The sequence below is a fragment of the Rhamphochromis longiceps genome, linkage group LG3 (genome assembly GCF_057381845.1).
Source record: "Rhamphochromis longiceps isolate RC_006_pf linkage group LG3, R_longiceps_female_GT1.1, whole genome shotgun sequence".
NCBI lineage: Eukaryota > Metazoa > Chordata > Actinopteri > Cichliformes > Cichlidae > Rhamphochromis > Rhamphochromis longiceps.
In genome coordinates, this window is record NC_140559.1 from 56381089 (window position 1) to 56402668 (window position 21580).

General features: G+C 40.0%; 3 protein-coding genes across 5 annotated transcripts; all 3 read left to right on the forward strand.

The window, feature by feature from the left end:
* Positions 1-3081: 3081 nt before the first annotated feature.
* Positions 3082-4394, forward strand: LOC146675404 (uncharacterized). 2 transcript variants are annotated; one of them, XM_085402530.1, is made up of 5 exons: positions 3082-3124; positions 3279-3623; positions 3705-3824; positions 3906-3940; positions 4275-4394. In XM_085402530.1, the coding sequence occupies exons 1-5, from the start codon at positions 3082-3084 to the stop codon at positions 4392-4394; spliced, it is 663 nt and encodes a 220-aa protein (XP_085258656.1). The 2 variants fall into 2 exon arrangements, with proteins under 2 accessions (XP_085258656.1, XP_085258657.1); XM_085402531.1 differs by having other exon boundaries at positions 3720-3824.
* A 2317-nt stretch (positions 4395-6711) lies between these two features.
* Positions 6712-7945, forward strand: LOC146675405 (uncharacterized). The gene is made up of 5 exons (XM_085402532.1): positions 6712-6748; positions 6848-7192; positions 7332-7451; positions 7533-7567; positions 7826-7945. The coding sequence occupies exons 1-5, from the start codon at positions 6712-6714 to the stop codon at positions 7943-7945; spliced, it is 657 nt and encodes a 218-aa protein (XP_085258658.1).
* Positions 7946-17375: 9430 nt separating this feature from the next.
* On the forward strand, positions 17376-18702 carry LOC146675406 (uncharacterized). Of its 2 annotated transcripts, none has more exons than XM_085402534.1 (5): positions 17376-17457; positions 17556-17908; positions 18059-18161; positions 18243-18277; positions 18583-18702. In XM_085402534.1, exons 1-5 carry the CDS (start codon positions 17421-17423, stop codon positions 18700-18702), a joined length of 648 nt encoding a protein of 215 aa, XP_085258660.1. In that variant the 5' UTR covers positions 17376-17420. The 2 variants fall into 2 exon arrangements, with proteins under 2 accessions (XP_085258660.1, XP_085258659.1); XM_085402533.1 differs by having other exon boundaries at positions 17421-17457; positions 17556-17900; positions 18057-18161.
* The last annotated feature ends 2878 nt before the right edge of the window (positions 18703-21580 follow it).

Genomic DNA, 21580 nt, shown 5'->3' on the forward strand with positions numbered 1-21580 from the left:
CTACCAGATAGTCTCTAGTTTTTCTCCTTTTTTAGTGGCCCTTTTTTGGTGCATGGTTTAAACATAACTGTGATGAAAATTCTGACACCTGTTAAGTTGCATCTTTCTTGTTACAGAATCTCTAATAAAACAGTAAATTCCACCTACATTTCTGAACAACAGAGTATTTCATTGTGGAACCTGGATCAAACTTTGACTTGTGTATATATATATATATATATATATGCATACTACATGTGCAACCACATGTCTGAATCTGAATCAAAGATACCAGTTAATACAAATACATGTGAACCGATGTGGTAACACACAGCGCTGTGTGTCCGTTAGATATATATCTGTCTTCATGACTGAAAAGATTTTATGCTGTCTTTTATACTTTGACTCATACACTTACTTTGTTTATACCTAACTTGTTAACAAAAAATCACCTTTCTTTTTTTACTTAAAAAGCTTAAACATGCGTGTTTCTGTGTTCTGTGTCAAATAAAATGCAGTTTTATGATATTGATATGATAAGTTATTGCATACTGTCTTTTATTGATATTTTAAACATACAACTTAGTTAAACAAAACTAACATACCTTAAACATGCTATATTTAGGGACGATGCCACAGTAACTTTTTATCAAAAACAAAAGAGGGCCACAGGCAACTGTTGTGTATGCTGCCACCAGACAGGTTCAGAAGGGAAGTGAATTGCTGCTCAGAGTGTAACGAATGGCTATTTCCCCCCTGCTGTTTGTGAGACACCTGTGGGTAGAGTTGTCACTTCTGCTTTTCATTTTGCACCGGACATCCTAATTTGCAGAAAGAAAGAGACAAATGGGTGAGTTTCATTGACTTCTATCAGCAGAGAGCAGCACACTGCAGTATGACAATCACAATAGAAACAGTCTGTGGTTTCGAGTAGATGATAAAACAGGCAGCTTTTCTGTGTAGGGAAATAAACTGTGAAAGCCTAAATAAACATATTTAGAAGCAATATCCAATAAATAGATCATCCTCATAACAAATGTGGGGTTTTTTTTTATTCTCATTGACACTTCTGGTGTAAATATCTCTACACAACAGGAGAAATGCATGCATGTTCAGCACTTAAAACTTCAGACAGACTGACTCCTTGTCAGCCTGGGTACAGCACTAAAAAAAAACCTTGGGCCATTTTTATTTCCTTTTATAAGTGATAAATAGTAAGATGGCTTTGCTTTGCTGAGGGCTTTTTTAATAGCTAACAAACAGCTTTTCCTGGCCAATTAAATTTTTAAATGAGTGTAAACCTCAACAGTTTTTGTGTTAAATGCTTTAAGTTGTGTGTGTAAGAGTGATACCAGAGAGTCAAGCCCTGTTATGGGCATCACTGAGACAGCCAGTGGGTTACAAAGAAAAGTGTCATTACTGCTCTAATTACAGAAGACCAGAGAAAACTCGTCCAATATTATTTTTGCAAAGTTACACACCAGCTCAACATTAATTTTAGTGACCTCCAATTACAGCAAACAGATGTCATTGTTGCCAATGTAAATTCAATTTTACTAAATCTACACTTACTCTTAGCCAGTAGTTTCAAATACTCTTTACTGCCACCTGCTGGACTGAGGTTGAAAGCAAGTGCAGACAGCTACATGTATTTTCAGTCTGATTATGTAAATAATTCCACTGTGTTGGAGAAGAACAAAAGAAATGTTCATTGTTAAAGCAAAGGTCAGTGCTACATAGCTAGCTTAAACAAACTACCACATGTAAATCTTACATATTGTTGACTTGGACATTTGCAGTGTCGGGGCAGAAAAGTTCAGGTAGCATTAATTTGTGGTATAACAGTAAAGTTGACCAAGTATTTTTCAGTGTCGGGCAAAGCATTCCTACCGTTTAAATGAGCTACGACTGACAGCCATAATTGCTGTGGAGAAGCAGGGATTCATACGATGTGGCCTGTAAGGTAGGGTCAGGAGAAGTGTATTCAAGTGTTGGTGCTATACTCTTTGCCCTTCTGACAGCTGTAAATAAACACCTATCACATCTAGCACAGCAACTGTCTGGCATTCTGGCTAAATTAAAATCAAAGGATGGCTGGAGGGCAAATAACAACAGTACTGTTTCCCTCTAGGTGGGTGTGTCCTGGTAGCTCTGAAGTTTAGCTTATCACAACATGTGTCAAGTTCTTTCTTAGCTAAGAATGATATCTTACGTTAAAATGAGGAACAATAAAGAATGGGCAAGGATTTCAGTCTCTAGATGTGCAAAGCTGGTAGAGACATACCCTAAAAGACTGGCATCTGTCATTGCAGCAAAAGGTGGTTCTACAACACTTTTCAGTTATTTATTTGTAAAAAATGTTTGGAATCATGTATGATTTTCGTTCCACTTCTCACGTGTGCACCACTTTGTATTGGTCTTTCACGTGGAATCCCAATGAAATTAATTCATGTTTGTGGCTGTAATGTGACAAAATGAGGAAAAGTTCAAGGGGGCTGAATACTTTTGCAAGCCACTGTAAGACTTGCATAAACTAACATCACTACCCTCAAGGTTGAACTTATACTGGTATCATTCCATTGCTATCAATTAATTATCACTTTTATAGAGGTCAGATATCCACTAAAGATATAATCATGTTGTTAATTTGCTTGTGTTATTTGTGTGCATGTACGCCAGCCTGCAATTTATGAAGCAACTGGCTTTCTTATTGCATGACTGTTTCTAAAATACTAACCTGAATATAAACTTTTAACTGCAGGAGCTATCCAGCTAGCTAGATAGAGAGATGCTGGTTTAGTCAAAGCTTAATCACATAGACTATTATCATGTCCTGCAGTTATAAAAATCAAAGACAAAGTTAATGTGCCAGTGTCAGGAAAGGTTTACAAAAGCATTACTGAGACTGTCTAACAAACAAACCTAACAAACAAGCGATGATATCCTGATTTTTGTTGCTGCGCTTTTCTACAAGCACCCGTGCAGTTGGTCTGCAGTCAGTGCAGTCAGTTTAAATATATAAGAACAGCCCACCTCTTTGTCTAGAGATCACTTTTGCAGGAGCACCATTCAGTTAGTGCCACTGCAGTGGCCGTGTGCACAATGGTGAACTTCAACTTGCTATCATTTCTACTCTATACTCTTAGTAAGTACACCTATCTATTTTTTTATCAGTAGTTAGTTGCAATTTGTTGTTGTCATTAAATTACGTTTACAAAAGTTTATTGACAACATAAATTTTAGGTGTTGTTTCGTTCTTTGGAAATTTGTCTTTTATGAATACTTGTTGATTGTTTCAGGCTGGATATCTGTTTCACTCGCACAGTTTTACACTGTGGCGGTTGAGCCTGGACAAGAAATCACACTGCAGTGCTCCAACTTTAGCAGTTTTGCAACCCACATATTCTGGTTCAGACTGGCCGACAGACTCAATGCCAGTTGTATCTCTTTTATGCCCACTGCTAATAGTCGTGCTACCTTCTGTGATGGATTTCAAGATACTAAATTTAAGATGACATCCAACACCTCTGTGCTATTTCTCAAAATTAAACAAGTGGATTCATCTGACTCTGGGTTATATTTCTGTGGAGAGTTGAACATGGGAAGGCCAAAGGTTTATACTGCAACATATTTGAAGGTTCAAGGTAAGATTTTTCTTTTGCTTTGATTTTTGAGTAATTGTCACAAAGGCAGAATATCCTATATGTACTATTTCTTTTTTTCAGTTGACGTTCTTTTAGAAGATGGGTTAACCAATCTATCAACTGTGATCCTCGGCAGTTTAACTGTTTTCCTTCTACTGGTCATCATTGGTCTGGTTGTTAGCATCAGGAAACTTCATACAGGTATTTATGTGTTTGAATTTAAACTGAAATTGCAAAGTTTTTGAGTAAAGAACTGATAGATGTACTGTTTCTGCCATTTAGCTCATGACGAGATGCAGAATTTGCAACACAGTGAGGTAATCTATTTTAACCTTGGATTCCAGTTGATTTACTGATATATTGTCTGATTCAGTTATTTAAACTGTTAGCTTCCATCAGTCAACAGCAATCCATCTAAGTTATGGTTTAATATTTTGAGCTGCATGCTGAAAATGCAGAAAATGTTACCATATTTCCATCTCTCCCATTTGGGCGTTGCCAATAGATTAAATTTCAATAAATAGCAGTTGGATGTCAGTCTTATACTAACCACAGCTCTATCCATTGATGGACTGCCTGTGACCTGGTGGATGTCAACAGGTTAACATTTAATGCTTTGAGAGGAGTGACTTTAAACATTTTCCATTACAGAATGCAGAGTCTGATGCCATGAACTATGCAGCACTGAGTTTCCATACCAGAACAAAAATGAGAAGGCCTGCACCACAGAGGGAGCTGGAGCCAAATGTTTTGTACGCTGCTACGAGATAGACTCACAAAATAACCGAACACCAGCACAAAGTGAAAGCTATCATATTTATCTGTTTGTGGAGTTCTGTACAGTTGGTGTATGTAAATCTTTACAACCACCTTTAACAAAAAAACACTTTTTCTAAAAAAGATTAACACAAAAAATGTGCAGTAACTGCTAATACTTTCTCACTTTCTAGCTATCTTTCCGTCTCCCAACGCAGCTGCTTTGACTTTATCTGAGAGCAAACCATTGTGATTGGTAGGTAGGTAATGGAGGAGGAGTTAGTGAAGACTGATAAATAATGCAGACTATTTTTTGTATTGAGAGTTAGTGAGGCTCTGCTTTAGTTTAATAGTGAGAGGGGCATAAAGGTGTTTAAAATATGTTGAACAGGAAGAGACAAAACGCTGTGGTCTGAATACCACTGAAAATATCACAGGGCTGTCTTGCAAACATTTGTTTTTTTAGGTCATAATCCTCTGAGCGCCATGACTGTCTTAAAATTACTGTGGTTATGGTCATGCAGTGTCATTGAACATAAAGGTTGAACCCACTGTAGGAATTATACAAGGAGTAGTCAAACTGTATTTTAATATTCTAGTATTAAAATGGAGTTTATAAATAGATATTCTTTAATGTCTTTATTGTTAGCATACTTTGTTAGTAGGCCTGTTGAACTGCTAGTTAACAGAAATATCTAATCAGGTAGTCACATAGCACAAAGGATATATTTACACATATGATGGTTTACAACAAAATGCTGCTTGTATTTAAAAGTGTTAGAAAAAATGCTTTACAAATGGATCTTACCAGTTTAAATATCAGTGAGTCAAGTAGAGAAATATAAATGGTAATACAAGAACAACATTCAGCATGTATACGCAATTTTAATTCAACAAAATAGAGGGGGAAAGCAGCCGTATTTCTATATGGTCACCAACTGTGACATGAAAATTGTTTTCTGAGCATAAAAATTTGCTCATTTCATAATTTTGGTGGAAAAAATTTCGTTCTACGTCATTTGAACACAAAATTTCCAACTATAATGAATTTTGAAAACCTCACACTTTATCGGAAACAGCTTCAATCACCTGTGCAGGTTAACAACATGTTTGTGGCATTTGCACTGTCTATGACGTGTTATGATCACTTTGCAGCTGCTACTTTGTTCAGAGACAGTGGAGACTGAGTTGAGTCTGTTAGAAGAGCTGCTCAGAGTTTTTTTTTTCATCTGTGCTAAGCACACATAGGTCACATGATGCTGGTGGTAAATTACCTTCACATTATTTCACTGCACTCAAGAGTACAGGTCACACCTAACTTCACAAACTCGCTTCACTGCTCTCAGCTACAGTAAGGTGACACGTGCACAGCCTTTAGTCTGCAATCTTTTTTTTACATTTTAAGATGTGAAATTAGACGTCAAAACCACATCAGGGTAAAGCTTCACAATTAGATACATTTGATCTACTAAACCTCACTTGCATTATCATGGCCAAGCCAGTCATGAACTCTCAAGTCACTGTGCATTTATAGAGCTACTATTTTAATATATCATAATATATCATTAACTTTAGCATCACTGCAAAGGTAACTCCTAATAAAATACTAAGTTAACTTTTGGATATAAAGGTACTGTCATGAACTGGTGGAAATATGAGAATGGGACCCAAGAGCAGACTCAATACATGAGTTGAAGGTAGGATGGAGGCTTGGCAGGAGCACTGAAAGACTTGGAGGGTCCCTATGAAGCAGGTTGCAAGCAAGAATGAAAGATGAGCAGTGTGACTTTAAGTACACAGAGTGGAGGCTGACTGACTTGAAGTAAGCAGCCAAAAAGATGATTGGACTGGAACAATGATGTCAGCATTGAGTTTTACAGTGTGTGAAAGTGGAGGTGAGATAAAGAATAAACCAGCAGCCAAACACCGAGAAAGCAAACGAGTGATTACAGAGGTTAGTTATTGAAATTACACTTAGACTTCATGTCTGTAGACAAATGTGAAGTAAACAGTCTGCACCAAAACCAGCAACTGAATAATGACTGTGATAAATATTGAATACTACAGCAAAGAATATTTAATACTGTATAAATTTACTGACACGTCTCTTGTAAACAGCCTATTGTAAAAACTTTACTTGAAAAATGGTATCAAACAGGATTTTAATGATACCCAGTTTGTCTTACTCAGTGTCAGTTTGCACTCGTGCTCCTAAAAGCACCGTCACTGTCAGTCTGACTGTACATATAAAAGCACAGCCCGCCTCTTTACGTACAGATCGCTTTTACTGAAGCACAGTTCAGTAGGTAAAATAGTAGTGTTGTGTGTCACAATGATAAACATGAAACTAGTTTTACTCTGCACCTTCAGTAAGTACATTTATCACTTTTTTCACATTTACTTCTATACAGTAATCCAGCAGGACTGAACCTTACGTACATGTCATTAATGCTCGCTGTTTGTTCCAGGTTGGATCTCTGTCTTAGCCTTCGAGTTTCACACTGTGGAGGTTCAGCCTGATGAAGAAGTCACGCTGCAGTGCTCCAACCTTAGCAGTTATCCTGTTCACTTATTCTGGTTCAGAAGTAGCAACAGACCCAACGCTAGCAGGATCTCATCTATGGTCAGCCCTGAGGGCAATGTGACTTTCTATGAAGAATTTCAAAATGGCAAATTCAGCATGACATCCAACATCTCTGTGCTATTTCTTGAGATCAAACAAGTGGATTCATCTGACTCTGGGCTGTATGTCTGTGGCCTGCCCAGTTCTGAAAAGTTCACAGTTTATGGTGCAACAAATTTAAAGGTTCATGGTAAGATTGTTTTTATTTTTTCTCTATTGATTCATTTAAGGCAATTAAAACGTGTACTATCTTTATTACCAGTCAAAAAACTACAGATACTCTTATTTATTATTCCTGTTATTTATTCTTATTAAGTAATGTAATTTAGTTTTCGTTCTTGTAGAAGGTAGATCACAAAATCCATCCACTATGATCCTGGGCAGTTTAACTGTTTTCCTTCTACTGGTCATCACTGGTCTGATTGTCAAGATCAGGAAATTTCATACAGGTATTTATTTGCTTAAACTTAAACTAAACATGAAAAGGTTTTTAGTGAATAACTAACAGATGTAGCTTTTCTATTAAATAGCTCAAGATGATGGACAGAATCCACAACGCAGTGAGGTAATCTGTTTAAACCGTAGATTCAGATCGATTGATTTATATATTGTCTGATTCAATCATTCATCTGTTAACATCCACCAGTCACCAGCAATCAGTCTTGAATTAGGTTTGAGTTATGTTGCTGAAAATGTACATTTTTATAAACTAAGACATCCACACATCAGCCTAGACTCTAGACAGATTGCTTCTGACCTAGTGGATGTTAAGAGATAAATAAATAATGTGCAAGATTAGTGACTTTGAACATTTTCATTACAGAATGTGGACTCTGGTGCCATGAACTATGCAGCACTGAGTTTCCATCTGAGAACAAAAATCAGAAGGTCTGTGCCACAGAGAGAGCTGGAGCCAAATGTTGTGTACGCTGCTACGAGATAGACTCACAGGAAAAGCAACACAAACTCTCTCACACATTTTGTTGTTACTTGATAAAAATAGTGTGACTGATGGTTGATGGGGGACGAGCTAGTGAGGACTTTGATGTATAGCTTAGATTGTCTTGTAGTGAAAGTGAGTGAAGCTCTGCTGTACTGTAATAGTAACACAGATGTAGTTTACCTTGTTTGACATGAAGAGACAGCAGCTGTGGTCTGACAGTCAATGAAAATCTCATCTCATCTCTGAGGCTTATTTTACAGACATTGTTGCTGGTAAAAGACCTGCAGCTTTTTACAAGTATGTGAGGCCAGACTCTGCAGCAACCAAACAACCAAAGTCATAATCTAGAAAGCCGATGCAAAGTCTTGCCACTGTGACATCCACCTGTCACAGCTACAGACTCTTCTGTGGGCAGTTAAAGCTCTAAATAAATAAACTTGAATCTAGTACATAAATGCATGTATATAATCACACACAAACTCTCATTGAAGCTGAAGCAACAGACTTGCAGGTTGTAATAAAACAGACGTCACCAAAATGTGTTTGAGTTTTTTTCTGGTTTGCTCACAACTTATGTGTAAAACTGAACTGAACTACCAGTCTATCAACAGATATAATATCTTTACTGATGAGTTGTGGCTAATCTTCTGGCTCTTGTAAACTCCATGTAGTTATTTGTGTGTTATTTTTTTAATAGCTTCCGAAAACTGGAATTTTCAGATTAACTTTGCCATCAAAGCTAGCCTTTTTGCCATGAAAGCCTTTTCAATTGAGATGGCATGAGTGTGAGCAGTGAGTCCAGCCTGGGTGATCCAGTCATCCCGGACAACGGTGACATGAGGGCAGGCAGATGAAGCGAGACGGCAAAAAGAGCATGAAACTGTGACTTGGGATGCACATCAATGACCAGCGTCCAGGTAAGTGAGAGTGCATCCAGGTTGGAGAATTGGAGATCCATGAAAAGACTAAAACACAAGGTAAACATAAACTAGAAGATGAAGAGATGATGAGATAGCCTTTATTTGTCAGTTGCAGGTCTTTTGCCCACAACCGAGATGACAGACCTTGCCGATCTTACATACAATACACAAACATCACATTGGGGAGACAGGTCAGGCCAGGTAGCGAAGAAAAAAACATTGAAATGTGTAACACAAAAGGATAATACAGGAATGCACAGATATCAACACACCATAGCACAATAAACACAGACAGCAACATGGGAAAGAGTTCCAGTGTGTACATCTGATCTGGGACCGCTGCAATCTTTTGACTGCGCCTCCAGCTGACCCGATGTCCACATCAGAGGGGAGGTAAGCGTTGGAGGTGGCGTTGGAGGGTGATGCGTCAGTGAGTGCTTATCAGTATATGTATGTGTGTGTATGTGTGTGTGTGTCCATAGTTCAGCTGAGACAGTGTCCTTCGCCCTGCCAGGCTAAGTAAACAGTCTTCCAGCCAACCCAGGTGGCCTTGCATGGAATGGGAAGGAACAGACTAAACACAGTCGTTATCAGGGTGTTTTGTTCAGCTCCGGCCTTGAGCCCACAGCTGGCGCCGAAGGGGTAGCCGGATTATGATGGTAATTTTTCTTTGCGACGACTCATTAGAATTTCAAAGCTGTTCTTTAACACTCTGACACTGGTCTCTCAATCTCCTGTTGGAGAACCGCGAGCTTCCCAGTGATGGTATCAAACTTGCTGGTGTTTTCATTCTTTTGCCCAAACAGCCGATTCTGAGAACTCACAACTGCAGTGAGCTGTTCCGCGATGCAATCCAACTTTCGCTCAAGGGTGTTATTTTGAGCAGGCCTAAGTTGAAGCACTAAGGTGGATTAGCAGACAAACTTGCCAAGACACATCTTATTTCACAGTTGTGTGCGCTGGTCTTAAGTGCAGCCACCAGGTGTGGACAACAGGTGAGATGATGAGGGCTCTGCCCAGAGGTGGAGACCACAGCTCTGTGGAGAAAAACTGCCACTCACCCGGACCATGACAATGGTGTCCTGGTCCTAAAAGCACAGATGAGAGTTTAGCCCAACTATAGCTAACTAGGATCTCTTCACCTAACAACATACTTTTCCTCCAAAGAGATGACTTTCCATTTATCTAAAGCCAAACTGGCAAACTGTGATTTGATTGCCAGGCCTCCATCCCTGACTGCTTTCCATTCCACATGGCACTCAATACAATATCGTATCCACTTTGTTGACTCACAAAAGTGTGGGCCCATGTCACTCTTTTCAGGCTGCATCCAGATATGTGTTTGCCTTTGAGCTCAGCATCAAAAACAGCAAAGCAGCATTCCCAGGTCAGTGATTAAAATCAGTGTCAAAGCTGCTGTTCTGCAGCAAAAGCACAGGGTTACAGCAATACTCATTCAAAAAAGGACTTTTTTTACTCCAAGCAAATCTTTTTCCAACCTGTTATGTAAAGCCAAAGAGCTCAAAAAAGAAAACAGTTCAATAGTTTGTGGATGAAGGAACATGAAAGCAACCATGGTTAAGAACAATTTGAATTGCTTAGTATGAGTACAGCTGTAATGTTTGCCAAAGAGGCACAAAAGTGGCTTAAGACTGTCAAACTTAGTCACAGGGTGAGTCAGATGGTCTGCAAGGGGGAGGAGAGTTGAGTGAGATACATGTGCATATCACACTACAGAAAGATGCAGCACAGTGACAACACGAGGTCATAGAGCTTTAAAGAACAGAGTAAAGACTTTGTAAAAACCAACATAGAAAGTCTGTCTCTTTGCTGATGTGGTGAAATGAGCGATAAAGGATCATTGAAAAAAAGACGAATCAGTAAAACAATGTCAGTGTTTTCCTTTCTTTTCTTTTTTCTAAAGTCATGTAGTCAAGTTTTAGGATAAAATGCACAAACGTGATTTAATTTAACTGTTAATTTTGTTTAACAGTAACTGTAAGAGTGAAATACAAAGGCCGCAGCTTTCTTTCCTGACCATCATGAACGTGCTACAGATTGTGCCCCTCCACCCATCATCTTCTGCCGTGGTGACAAACGGTGCATCAGCTTTTTATCAGAGGTGGCAGTGTAGACACCTGGATAACAGATGTAGTTATCACAGGTCGAGTGCCCTCACCAAGTGAACTCTGCATTTCCTGCTGGCTAATACCAACAGGTTTAGAGATTAGGACTTTTTACACAAAGACCTGATCCAGACTTCCTGTATTGGGGTGCTGGTTCACAGATTGGCACTCTTAAACAGAAAGTTGGCAGAGCGGGTGAAATATGTGCTTTCACTGACACCAAATAAAGTCAATGCTAGAACTATCTGAAATGAAATGTGAAGCCTAAAGTTAAGGTTCACAGGGGTTACTGTTACAGACAGAGACTTCTTTAATTTAGCCATGTTTAACATTAATTTACTACATTTAATATCAACACTAATGTATACACATTACGAAAATACACTCACTTTCTACTGTGTAGATATACCTGTTAAGCTACTTGTAAGCCAACATGGCATGCATGGCACATGGCTGCCACCAGATATAGGCATATAGTCAAGGTCAAGGCAACCTTTTGAAGTTTAAAGGGGAGGGAAGGTGATTTAGATGACTTTGAATATGGCATGGTTGTTGGTGCCAGACAAGGCTGGTCAATGTATTTCAGAATTTGCTTATATATAACTAAATAACCAAACCTTTCAGTCAAGATAGAGTCAGTCAGAGGAGAGGTAGAGCGATAAGGAGAGAGACACAGATAGAAAGTAGTGAGCCAACCAGAACTGACAGAAGGACTGTAAACTGTAAATTGATTCTACCTGCTATGTAAGTTTCTTTATGTATTTAATGTACAACCAGACATGTGGACATACAGTACACACACACATTAAACTAGTAATGTATTGAATTTGATTGCTTCCCCCATGAAACTGATAATTGGTATTTTTAGGAGCACTTGCACTTTTTTGCTTATTAGTCTAAGCATACAGTCAGCCATTGGTCAAGCAGTAGTGCAAGGAATGATACGGGTTAAAAATCTTTAGTTTAGTTCACACTTTAGTTCAGTGTGTGAATGTGTGTGTGAATGGGTGGATGACTGGTTGTGTAAAGCGCTTTGGGGTCCTTAGGGACTAGAAAAGCGCTATACAAATACAGGCTATTTACCATTTTAAATCAGAAAAAAGAGAAAACAAAAAAGTTTACTCTATGAAGACACATCACTATATTTCTTATAGTGCAATAAATGGACACATTTCAGCTATAAGTGTCATGGTCCCTGTGTCTGCCCGGCCAGCTCAAAAAGGCTACAGCTATTTGTTATTCTTCTCTCTCGCTCTCTCTGCTGTCTCATCCTCACCTGGGCGGAGCTCACTGTGGGCTTCCGTTTTTGGCCAACACACCTGGAAGCAGGTACTCACCTGTGGCTCTTTATGCTGCTACTCCCGGCAACATTTTAAGGCAAGGGCTTAAAAAGTTGTACTACTCACGTTAGTGTAGCCCAGCTCAAACCCACTCTTGTGTTTCCATGTGATATTCCTGGTCCTGATTTCTCATCTGTTCTGTATATAGATTTCCAGGTCACATCCAGGATTCTCATCCCTGGATTTCCTGAGTGTAAGTGAAGTTGCAAGAGATGAGTGGTGTGACCGAAGAGGAGTGTGGGGGCATATCGGAGAGTGTGTGTGGAATTCTCTTCACCATACCCTGTGGAACCCTGAACCCCTGAACTCCCTTCACGTTCTGTATATGGTCACCAGTGTTGGTCAAGTTACTTGAACAAAGTAATCAGTAACTAATTACTGATTACTTCCCCAAAAATGTAATCCCGTTACTTTACTGATTACTTATTTTCAAAAACACGATTTACAACCTGAATAGGTAATAAAGTGATAGATCTTTCAGCCCAATTCTACTTTTTCTGCATAATCCATCATACGAAATGTAATCAAATGGAAAAAGTCTCTTTTTAAAACTTGTTTTATTAGTTTTAATCTTTTAACTTTATGCATCAAGCAAAAAATTTAATTATATGCAACATTCTCTGACTGGAAGAAATTAGTTTAACATTTAAACCTATTTTTCTGCACATTCCAGCACATAATATATATATATATTTTGTCTTTACACTCAGTCTTTCAAACAAATGCAAGTAAACCCAATATACACACAAAAGATCAAGAGCACTGGGATTACAACCAAAACCGTGAGAACATGGCCGCAGGATGCTATTCCGATGCTTCAGGACTGTTTCCACTGCACAGACTGGGATGTATTCAAGGTGCAGGACACTGACAATCGTGTCGCATTGGACAGTTACACCTCCACTGTCTTGGACTACATCTGTTTCTGTGTGGACAATGTAACAACTTTGAAACGATTCCGTGTGTTCCCTAATAATCCACCCTGGATGACACACGGAGTTCAACAACTTATTCGAACAAGGAACAACGCTTTCAAATCCGGGGACCAGGAGGCATACAGTGCTGCCAGGGCCAACCTGAGAAGAGGCATCAAGACTGCCAAGCAGCAGCACAGGAGGCGTATCGAGGCCAGGTTTGAGAACAACACAAACCCAAGGCAGGTCTGGGAGGGCATCAGGGCTATCACGGACTACAAAAGAAGAACACCATCACCCTCAGCCGACAGTTCTACTCTGGCTGAGGATCTAAATCTCTTTTATGCCCGTTTTGATAGGGAGAACACCGACCCTGTCCTGTCCCCTCTCCCCTCAACCGATCCTGCTCCAGTCCTGAGCACTCATGAGCTGAGGCGTGTGTTCCGGAGCATTAACACCAGGAAGGCGGCCGGGCCAGATGGAGTGCTGGGCCGGGTGCTAAAAGACTGTGCTGCGGACCTGGCGGACGTCTTCACCTCTATATATAACACCTCGTTGTCCTGTTCACTGGTACCATCCTGTTTCAAAGCAGCAACCATCGTTCCCATCCCAAAACAGTCAAATGTCACATGTCTGAACGATTTCAGACCTGTGGCACTCACCCCCATTCCCGCCAAATGCCTGGAGAGACTGGTCATTAAACACATCAGAGCTGCTTTTCCACCATCCCTGGACTCGCACCAGTTTGCATACAGGGAGAACCGGTCAACCGAGGATGCGATCGCCACAGTGCTGCACACATTACTGAAGCACTTGGAACACAGGAACACCTATGCACGGCTCCTCTTTGTAGACTACAGCTCGGCTTTTAATACCATCCGGCCATACAAACTCCGTCCCAAACTCCACCAACTGGGACTTAACTCCTCTCTGTGCAACTGGATTGTGGACTTCCTCACTAACCGTAGACAGAGTGTCAGAGTGGGTAAGAACACCTCCTCCACCCTTGTGGTCAACACCGGTGCCCCTCAGGGGTGTGTTCTGAGCCCTCTGCTATACACTCTCTTCACCCATGACTGTATTTCCTCCTGCGCGTCCAATCTCATTGTTAAGTTTGCAGATGACACTACAGTGCTCGGACTTATATCCAACAATGATGAGACAAACTATAGGACAGAGGTGCAACAACTAGAGTCATGGTGCCACGACAATAACTTGGTCTTAAACACCAAAAAGACCAAGGAGATCATTGTAGATTTCCGGAAGAGGGGTCATAACAACCATCTGCCTCTCTTCATTGGCAGTGAGGCGGTGGAGAGGGTGAGCAGTTTTAAATTCTTGGGGGTAACTGTGACCGAGGACCTGTCCTGGGGCAACCATATCACCTCAGTTGCACGGAAGGCCCAACAGCGCCTCTACTACCTGAGGAGACTGCGGAGCGCACACATTCCCAGATCTCTGATGTTGAACTTCTACAACTGTGCCATCAGCAGCGTTCTGACGTATGGATTTCTAGTATGGTTCCCCAGCTGCACCAAGGCCGATCAGCAAGCACTCCAGTGGGTGGTGAAAGAAGCTGGCAGAATTATTGGAACAAGTCTGCCAGAGATCAGTAATATCTTCCCCACTCGCTGTCTGAGGAGGGTGCACAGTATCCTGCGGGACCAACATCACCCTGCGCGCCACCTTTTCCATCTGCTGCCCTCAGGGAGAAGGTACAGGTCTATACAGGCCAGAACATCCAGACTGGCCAACAGCCTGTATCCACAGGCTGTGAGGCTCCTGAACTCTCTGCCCCCCTCTCACGGACAATAACCATATCCAACTTCTTAATAGCAATGAACTGGTCTGCATTGGTGCATCATATCTTTATTCTCTTCCCCCTCCTGCCCCCCCCCCCTCTTTCTTAAATAGATAACTATCATATCTGATATCATATCTCACAGTACAATAATATTGAATGGGTTGCATTGTTGTATTTTGTCATGTTTCTCAGGTCTTTGTCTGAATTTCTACGAACATTATTGCTAAGGATTGTCTTATTGCATTGGAGTCACACTGGGTTAAATATGTACACTTGGGTTTTAAGGGGTATTTATTATTTTCTTTTTTTGGGTTGTATGGAAGCCCCAAACGCAATTTCATTGTTCTTGACAATGACAATAAATAAATACTACTACTTTCAAAACACAGCAGAACATAAATAAAATCAAAGACTCAACGGTCCTGTTGCTCTATTTTCACCTGTATAGTAGGTTGATGTTTGCCCTGGTGCAGGTGAGCCGCAGCGGTCAGTGGAAGAATCCGCGAGTTTGTCTGTAAATTTCCCTGGTAGCGCACTCGGTGCTTGCTCGGAAATTATGGGGTTTTTCACTGTAAAAAGAAGTTTTCTTCCCACGCAGTGAACAGCGGACGCTAATGTTTTCGTCACTTTTTACGGAATTAAACTCAAAGTAAGGTCAGTACTTCCACACTTTAAACGCTGCACGCTCATACTCTCTCCTGCACTCGATATATTATCCATTGTTGATCTGCACACAGCTGTTGCCACGAACGTCGCACTCGCTTACGTCACTGTCATGAGACACTCTCGCAAAAAAATCACGGTTTTAGTAACACAGTTACGCTGCGTTCCTACGGGAAAGTAACAGTAATCTAATTACTCGATACTTGAAAAAAGTAATCGAATTACAGTAATGCGTTACTTGTACTTGTGACACGTTACTGCCCATCTCTGATGGTCACTCTGTGTTTTGTAAATAAACAATCTTTGCACTTTTCCTCAAGTCTGTTCAGTCAACCCTGACAATAAGCCGTCTTCAGCAGAAATCAAGGCAAATAGCAATATGAAGACAAGATGACTGTTTGTGACTTCCGAGCACAAACAAACAAAAAGGAGTTGAAAGCCTCCGTGAATGACCCACCTCAAAATGTAGCTCTTAAAAAATAAATAAAATGAATTTAAGAAAGAATCATGGCCAAAAACTCATATATAATGATCTACATATTATTATATATGAAGATCTACATACACATTAATAAGGACTGTGTATACTGTCAGTTAGGGTTGATCTGATCATGGAACTTGTTATGGTAACTCTACAGCAGCTACTTTGTTCAGAGACAGTGGAGACTGAGTTGAGTCTGTTAGAAGAGCTGCTCAGAGTGTTTTTTTCCATCTGTGCTAAGCACATATAGGCCAGGTCACATGATGCTGGTGGTAAATTACCTTTCACTGCACTCCAGATTACTGGTCACACTTAACTTCACAAACTCGCTTAACTGCTCTCAGCTATAGTAAAGTGACACTTGCATAACCTTTAGTCTACTATTGTTTTGTTTTGTTTTTTGTTTTTTTTACATTTTAAGATGTGAAATTAAATGTGAAAACCACACCAGGTGAAAGTGTCACAATTAGATACATTTGAATCTACTACTCGCAAGTCACTGTGCATTTATAGAGCTACTGGTTTAATGTATCATTAACTTTAGTATCACTGCACAGGTAACTCCTAATAAAATACTAAGTTAACGTTTTAGATATTAAGGTACTGTCATGAACTGGTGGAAATATGAGAATGGGACCCAAGAGCAGACTCAATACACGAGTTGAATTATTGACAAGGTTTATTTACAAAATGTGAACTTAAACAAGAACATGCCTAGAAACTGAAACGTAAACAAGGGACCTAGAGCTGAGGAAGATCAAGGGCGGAGAAACACTTAAACACAGGGAGCACACGGAGAGCCAAGGAATGAGGAGCTCTGCATCAGAGTAGAGGGAGGTTACTGGGCAGGAAGGTAAGTGAATGATTAGCCGTGGGTTGTGCTTCCTTGCATATTGGAGATGGTGAGTCCTGAGGGAGGTGAGAGTGCCCAGTGGGGTGAGAACAATGAAGGAGGATATCCAGTCCCAGAGGATGGTCTGGACACACCCTGAAAAATCTCCAAAAAACTCTGTATCTGGTAAACAGTTAGCCCTTTACCCCAAAACTTACATGAAACATGGTATCAAACTGGATTTTAATGAAACACGTTTTTTGTTTTTTTTTACTCAGTGTCAGTTTGCACTCGTGCTCCTAAAAGCACCGTCACTGTCAGCCCGCCTCTTTACGTAGAGATCACTTTTACTAGAGCACAGTTTAGTTAGTGACATTGAGGCGGTGCTTGTCACAATGATGAACATGAAGCCAATTTTACTCTGCACCTTCAGTAAGTACATCTGTCACCTTTTCACATTTACTTCTATACAGTAATCCAGCAGGACTGAACCTTACGTACATGTCATTAATGCTCGCTGTTTGTTCCAGGTTGGATCTCTGTCTTAGCCTTCGAGTTTCACTCTGTGGAGGTTCAGCCTGGTGAAGAAGTCAGGCTGCAGTGCTCCAACCTTAGCAGACTTAATATTCGCTTATTCTGGTTCAGAATGACCAACAGACCAAACGCTAGCAGGATCTCATCTATGTTCAGCCCTGAGGGCAATGTGACTTTCTATGAAGGATTTCAAAATGGCAAATTCAACATGACATCCAACATCTCTGTGCTATTTCTTGAGATCGAACAAGTGGATTCATCTGACTCTGGGCTGTATTTCTGTGGTGAACTCAAGAATGAAATGTTTATAGTTTATGGTGCAACAAATTTAAAGGTTCAAGGTAAGCTTGTTTTTTTCTCTATTGATTCATTAACAGCATAAATTAAATTAAGATATGTACTATTTTTAGTACTTGTCAAAGAACTAATAATACTCTCATTTATTATTCCTATTATTTATTTTTATTAAATAATCTAAAAAAATGTCTTTCTTGTAGAGGATTCATCACAAAATCCATCCACTATGATCCTGGGCAGTTTAACTGTTTTCCTTCTACTGGTCATCATCGGTCTGATTGTCAAGATCAGGAAATTTCATACAGGTATTTATTTGCTTAAACTTAAACTAAACATGAAAAGGTTTTTAGTGAATAACTAACAGATGTAGCTTTTCTATCAAATAGCTGAAGATGATGGACAGAATCCACAACGCAGTGAGGTAATCTGTTTAAACCGTAGATTCAGATCGATTGATTTATATATTGTCTGATTCAATCATTCATCTGTTAACATCCACCAGTCACCAGCAATCAGTCTTGAATTAGGTTTGAGTTATGTTGCTGAAAATGTACATTCATGAATTTCAAATGAAACATTACAGTCTTTGTGTGTCTGTATTCCCAATAGAGCAGAATTTTGTCTAACTCTACACATCAGTCTACACAGATTGCCTCTGACCTAGTGGATGTTAAGAGATGAATAAATAATGTGCAAGATTAGTGACTTTGAACATTTTCATTACAGAATGTGGACTCTGGTGCCATGAACTATGCAGCACTGAGTTTCCCTCTGAGAACAAAAATCAGAAGGTCTGCACCACAGAGAGAGCTGGAGCCAAATGTTGTGTACGCTGCTACGAGATAGACTCACAGGAAAAGCAACACAAAAGATCTCTCACACATGTTGACATTACTTGAGAAAAAAAATTGTCACTGATGGTTGATGGGGGACGAGCTAGTGAGGACTTTGATGTATAGCTTAGATTGTCTTAAGTGAAAGTGAGTGAGGCTCTGCTGTACTGTAATAATTACCTTGTTTGACATGAAGAGACAGCAACTGTGGTCTGAGAGTCAATGAAAAAGATATTGTTGCTGGTAAAAGTTCTGCACCATTTTACAAGTATGTGAGGCCAGACTCTGCATCGGCTTTTTAGACTATGGAGTTAGCTGTTTGGTTGCTGCAAAGTCTTGCCACTGTGACATCCACCTGCCACAGCTACAGACTCTTCTGTGGGCAGTTAAACCTCTAATTAATTTTGAAATTGAATCTTAGTACATAAATGCATGTATATAATCACACATAAAATCTCATTGAAGCTGAAGCAACAGACTTGCAGGTTGTAATAAAACAGACGTCACCAAAATGTGTTTGAGTTTTTTTCTGGTTTGCTCATAACTTATGTGTAAAATTGAACTGAACTACCAGTCTATCAACAGATATAATATCTTTACTGATGAGTTGTGGCTAATCCTCTGCCTATTGTAAACTCCATGTAGTGAACCTTAATAGCTTCCAAAAACTGGAATTTTCAGATAACCTTGCCATCAAAGCCTTTTTCAATTGAGATGGCGTGAGTCCAGCCTGGGTGATCCACTCATCCGGGACGACGGTGACAGGAGGGCAGGCAGATGAGGCGAGAAGGGAAAAAAGAGCATGAAACTGTGGCTTGTAACCCACAGCAATGACCAGCATCGAGGTAAATCATCCATGGAGATCCATGAAAAGACTAAAACACAAGGAAACACAAGGTAAGCATAAAGGAGAACTTGAAGCACTGCGAAACTAGAAGTCAAAGCACTAAGGTGAGTTAGCAGACGAACTTGCAAAGACTAGTTAGGTGTTCTTGTCTTAAGTACAGCTGGAACCACCAGGTGTGGACAACAGGTGAGATGATGAGGGCTCCACCCAGAGGTGGAGACCACAGCTCTGTGGAGAAAAACTGCCACTCACCCGGACCGTGACAAGGATGTCCTGGTCCTAAAAGCACAGATGGGAGTTGTCCCAGCTATATTTAGCTGGCATGAAGGAACATGAAAGCAACCATGGTTAAGAACAATGTGAATTGCTTAGTATGAGTACAGCCTTTTGTTTGCCAACAACAACAGTCAACAGTGTTTTCCTTTCTTTTCTTTTTTCTAAATTCATGTAGTCAAGTTTTAGGATAAGAAACATAAAAGTGATTTCAGTTTACTTTTAATTTTGTTTAACAGTGACTGTAAGAGTGAAATACAAAGTGTGCAGCTTTCTTTCCTGGCTGTCATGAACATGCTTGTGCCCATCCACCCACCATCTTCCGCCGTGGTGGCAAAACGATGCATCAGCTAAACTGAAAGCCACAGCAAGATGAACATTAAGCTCTGCATTAAAACCACATGCAAATAAGCTGTGTTGCTTTCGCACAAATGCTTGATGTCTTTCTTTTTGGCTGTTTAGATCAACAGATTAATGCATATAACCAGAATTATATGCATCAATCTGTTGATGGTCATTTAGCTGTGGCACCCCACCATAAGCCATCGTCCATTGGCGGGCCGACCCCACAGTTTGAGAAACATGGCAGTGGGGTAATGCAGCATGTCACAAATTTCATAGGATCTCGGACTGCTTTCATCAACATGACTTGAATGGTTTCCACAGTCTCCAAATATCAGACATGATTCCATCATTAAATCTGCAGCAGTGAAATGATGCTGCCTTAACGTGCATGAAAGACTGATTCTAGCAGCTTGCTGAATCTATACCACAGCAATGTTACCACAAAGGCGGGTGGGGAAGTGTGGGGTGGGAGTCCTACCAGGTAAGGTATCCCTAGTAAAATGCCAAGTAAGAGTATTTGTATTTGTATGTAGAAGAAAGAAACTACTCATAATCTCGTCAGTGGTAAATTTATGTATTCATTATGATTTTGCTAAACTAATTCCGATCTTTTATCTTCTGTCAAATCTGTTAATGCATTTTATTTGTCTTCTACTTATATATTACAGGAAAACTGTGCTTGGAAAAAACATCTTGTAAAGACTTGATGACAATGTTGGCCTCAGTCTTGGTACATGCTTTAAAAATCTACAATATTACATGCTGGGACGGAGCTTCAAAGCACTGAGATCACAATCCAAAGAAGTGGTGAAGGTGTTAACAATGCGAGTTACGAAACAGGCAAAACACACCTCATTCATTTTGGTGCTCATGCAGATGTTTGTGCTGCAACATTTTGTGGGCAAGTTATTGTATCTCAGTGGCGAGACAGATAGAAGTTGTTCTTTATTGAAACTTCCTTAGTGAAGCTCAGTTATTAAGAACAGCGATGAGCTTTATTATGAGAACAGCTGTACTTCTCTTCAGCCTTGGTAAGTACTGGCAATGAGTCTTTCTCCAAATGAATTCCATGGGTGAGGGTAATGTTTTACTTAATAACCAGAAGAAAAATGGTATTTATGAGCTACTAAAACTGTTGAGGTCTATTAGTATCTGTTTTGGTCTTAACAGCTCAGAACTACATTTCTTTGCTGTTTGTTTCAGGATGGATCTCCCGCTCAGATTCTCAGACTGTGGAAGTCCAGCCTGGAAAAAATGCCACACTGCTGTGCTCCAACTTTTCCAGTTTTCCTACTCACACAATCTGGTTTAGACTAGTCAATCAAACCTCGCCTATTTGTATTTCATCAATTTATAATTTCGCTCAGCCCAGTGTTCTCTGCAACGGAGTTGAACATGAAAAAGTTGAATTGACATCCAACATCTC

Coding starts and splice junctions, on each gene's coding strand:
- LOC146675406 (XM_085402534.1), top strand. CDS start 17,421: ATGATGAACATGAAGCCAATTTTACTCTGCACCTTCA. Junction 17,458..17,555: donor AATTTTACTCTGCACCTTCA/GTAAGTACATCT, acceptor TGTTTGTTCCAG/GTTGGATCTCTGTCTTAGCC. Junction 17,909..18,058: donor TAAAGGTTCAAGGTAAGCTT/GTTTTTTTCTCT, acceptor TTTCTTGTAGAG/GATTCATCACAAAATCCATC.
- LOC146675405 (XM_085402532.1), top strand. CDS start 6,712: ATGATAAACATGAAACTAGTTTTACTCTGCACCTTCA. Junction 7,452..7,532: donor GATCAGGAAATTTCATACAG/GTATTTATTTGC, acceptor TCTATTAAATAG/CTCAAGATGATGGACAGAAT. Junction 7,568..7,825: donor AGAATCCACAACGCAGTGAG/GTAATCTGTTTA, acceptor TTTTCATTACAG/AATGTGGACTCTGGTGCCAT.
- LOC146675404 (XM_085402530.1), top strand. CDS start 3,082: ATGGTGAACTTCAACTTGCTATCATTTCTACTCTATACTCTTA. Junction 3,624..3,704: donor AACATATTTGAAGGTTCAAG/GTAAGATTTTTC, acceptor TCTTTTTTTCAG/TTGACGTTCTTTTAGAAGAT. Junction 3,825..3,905: donor CATCAGGAAACTTCATACAG/GTATTTATGTGT, acceptor TCTGCCATTTAG/CTCATGACGAGATGCAGAAT.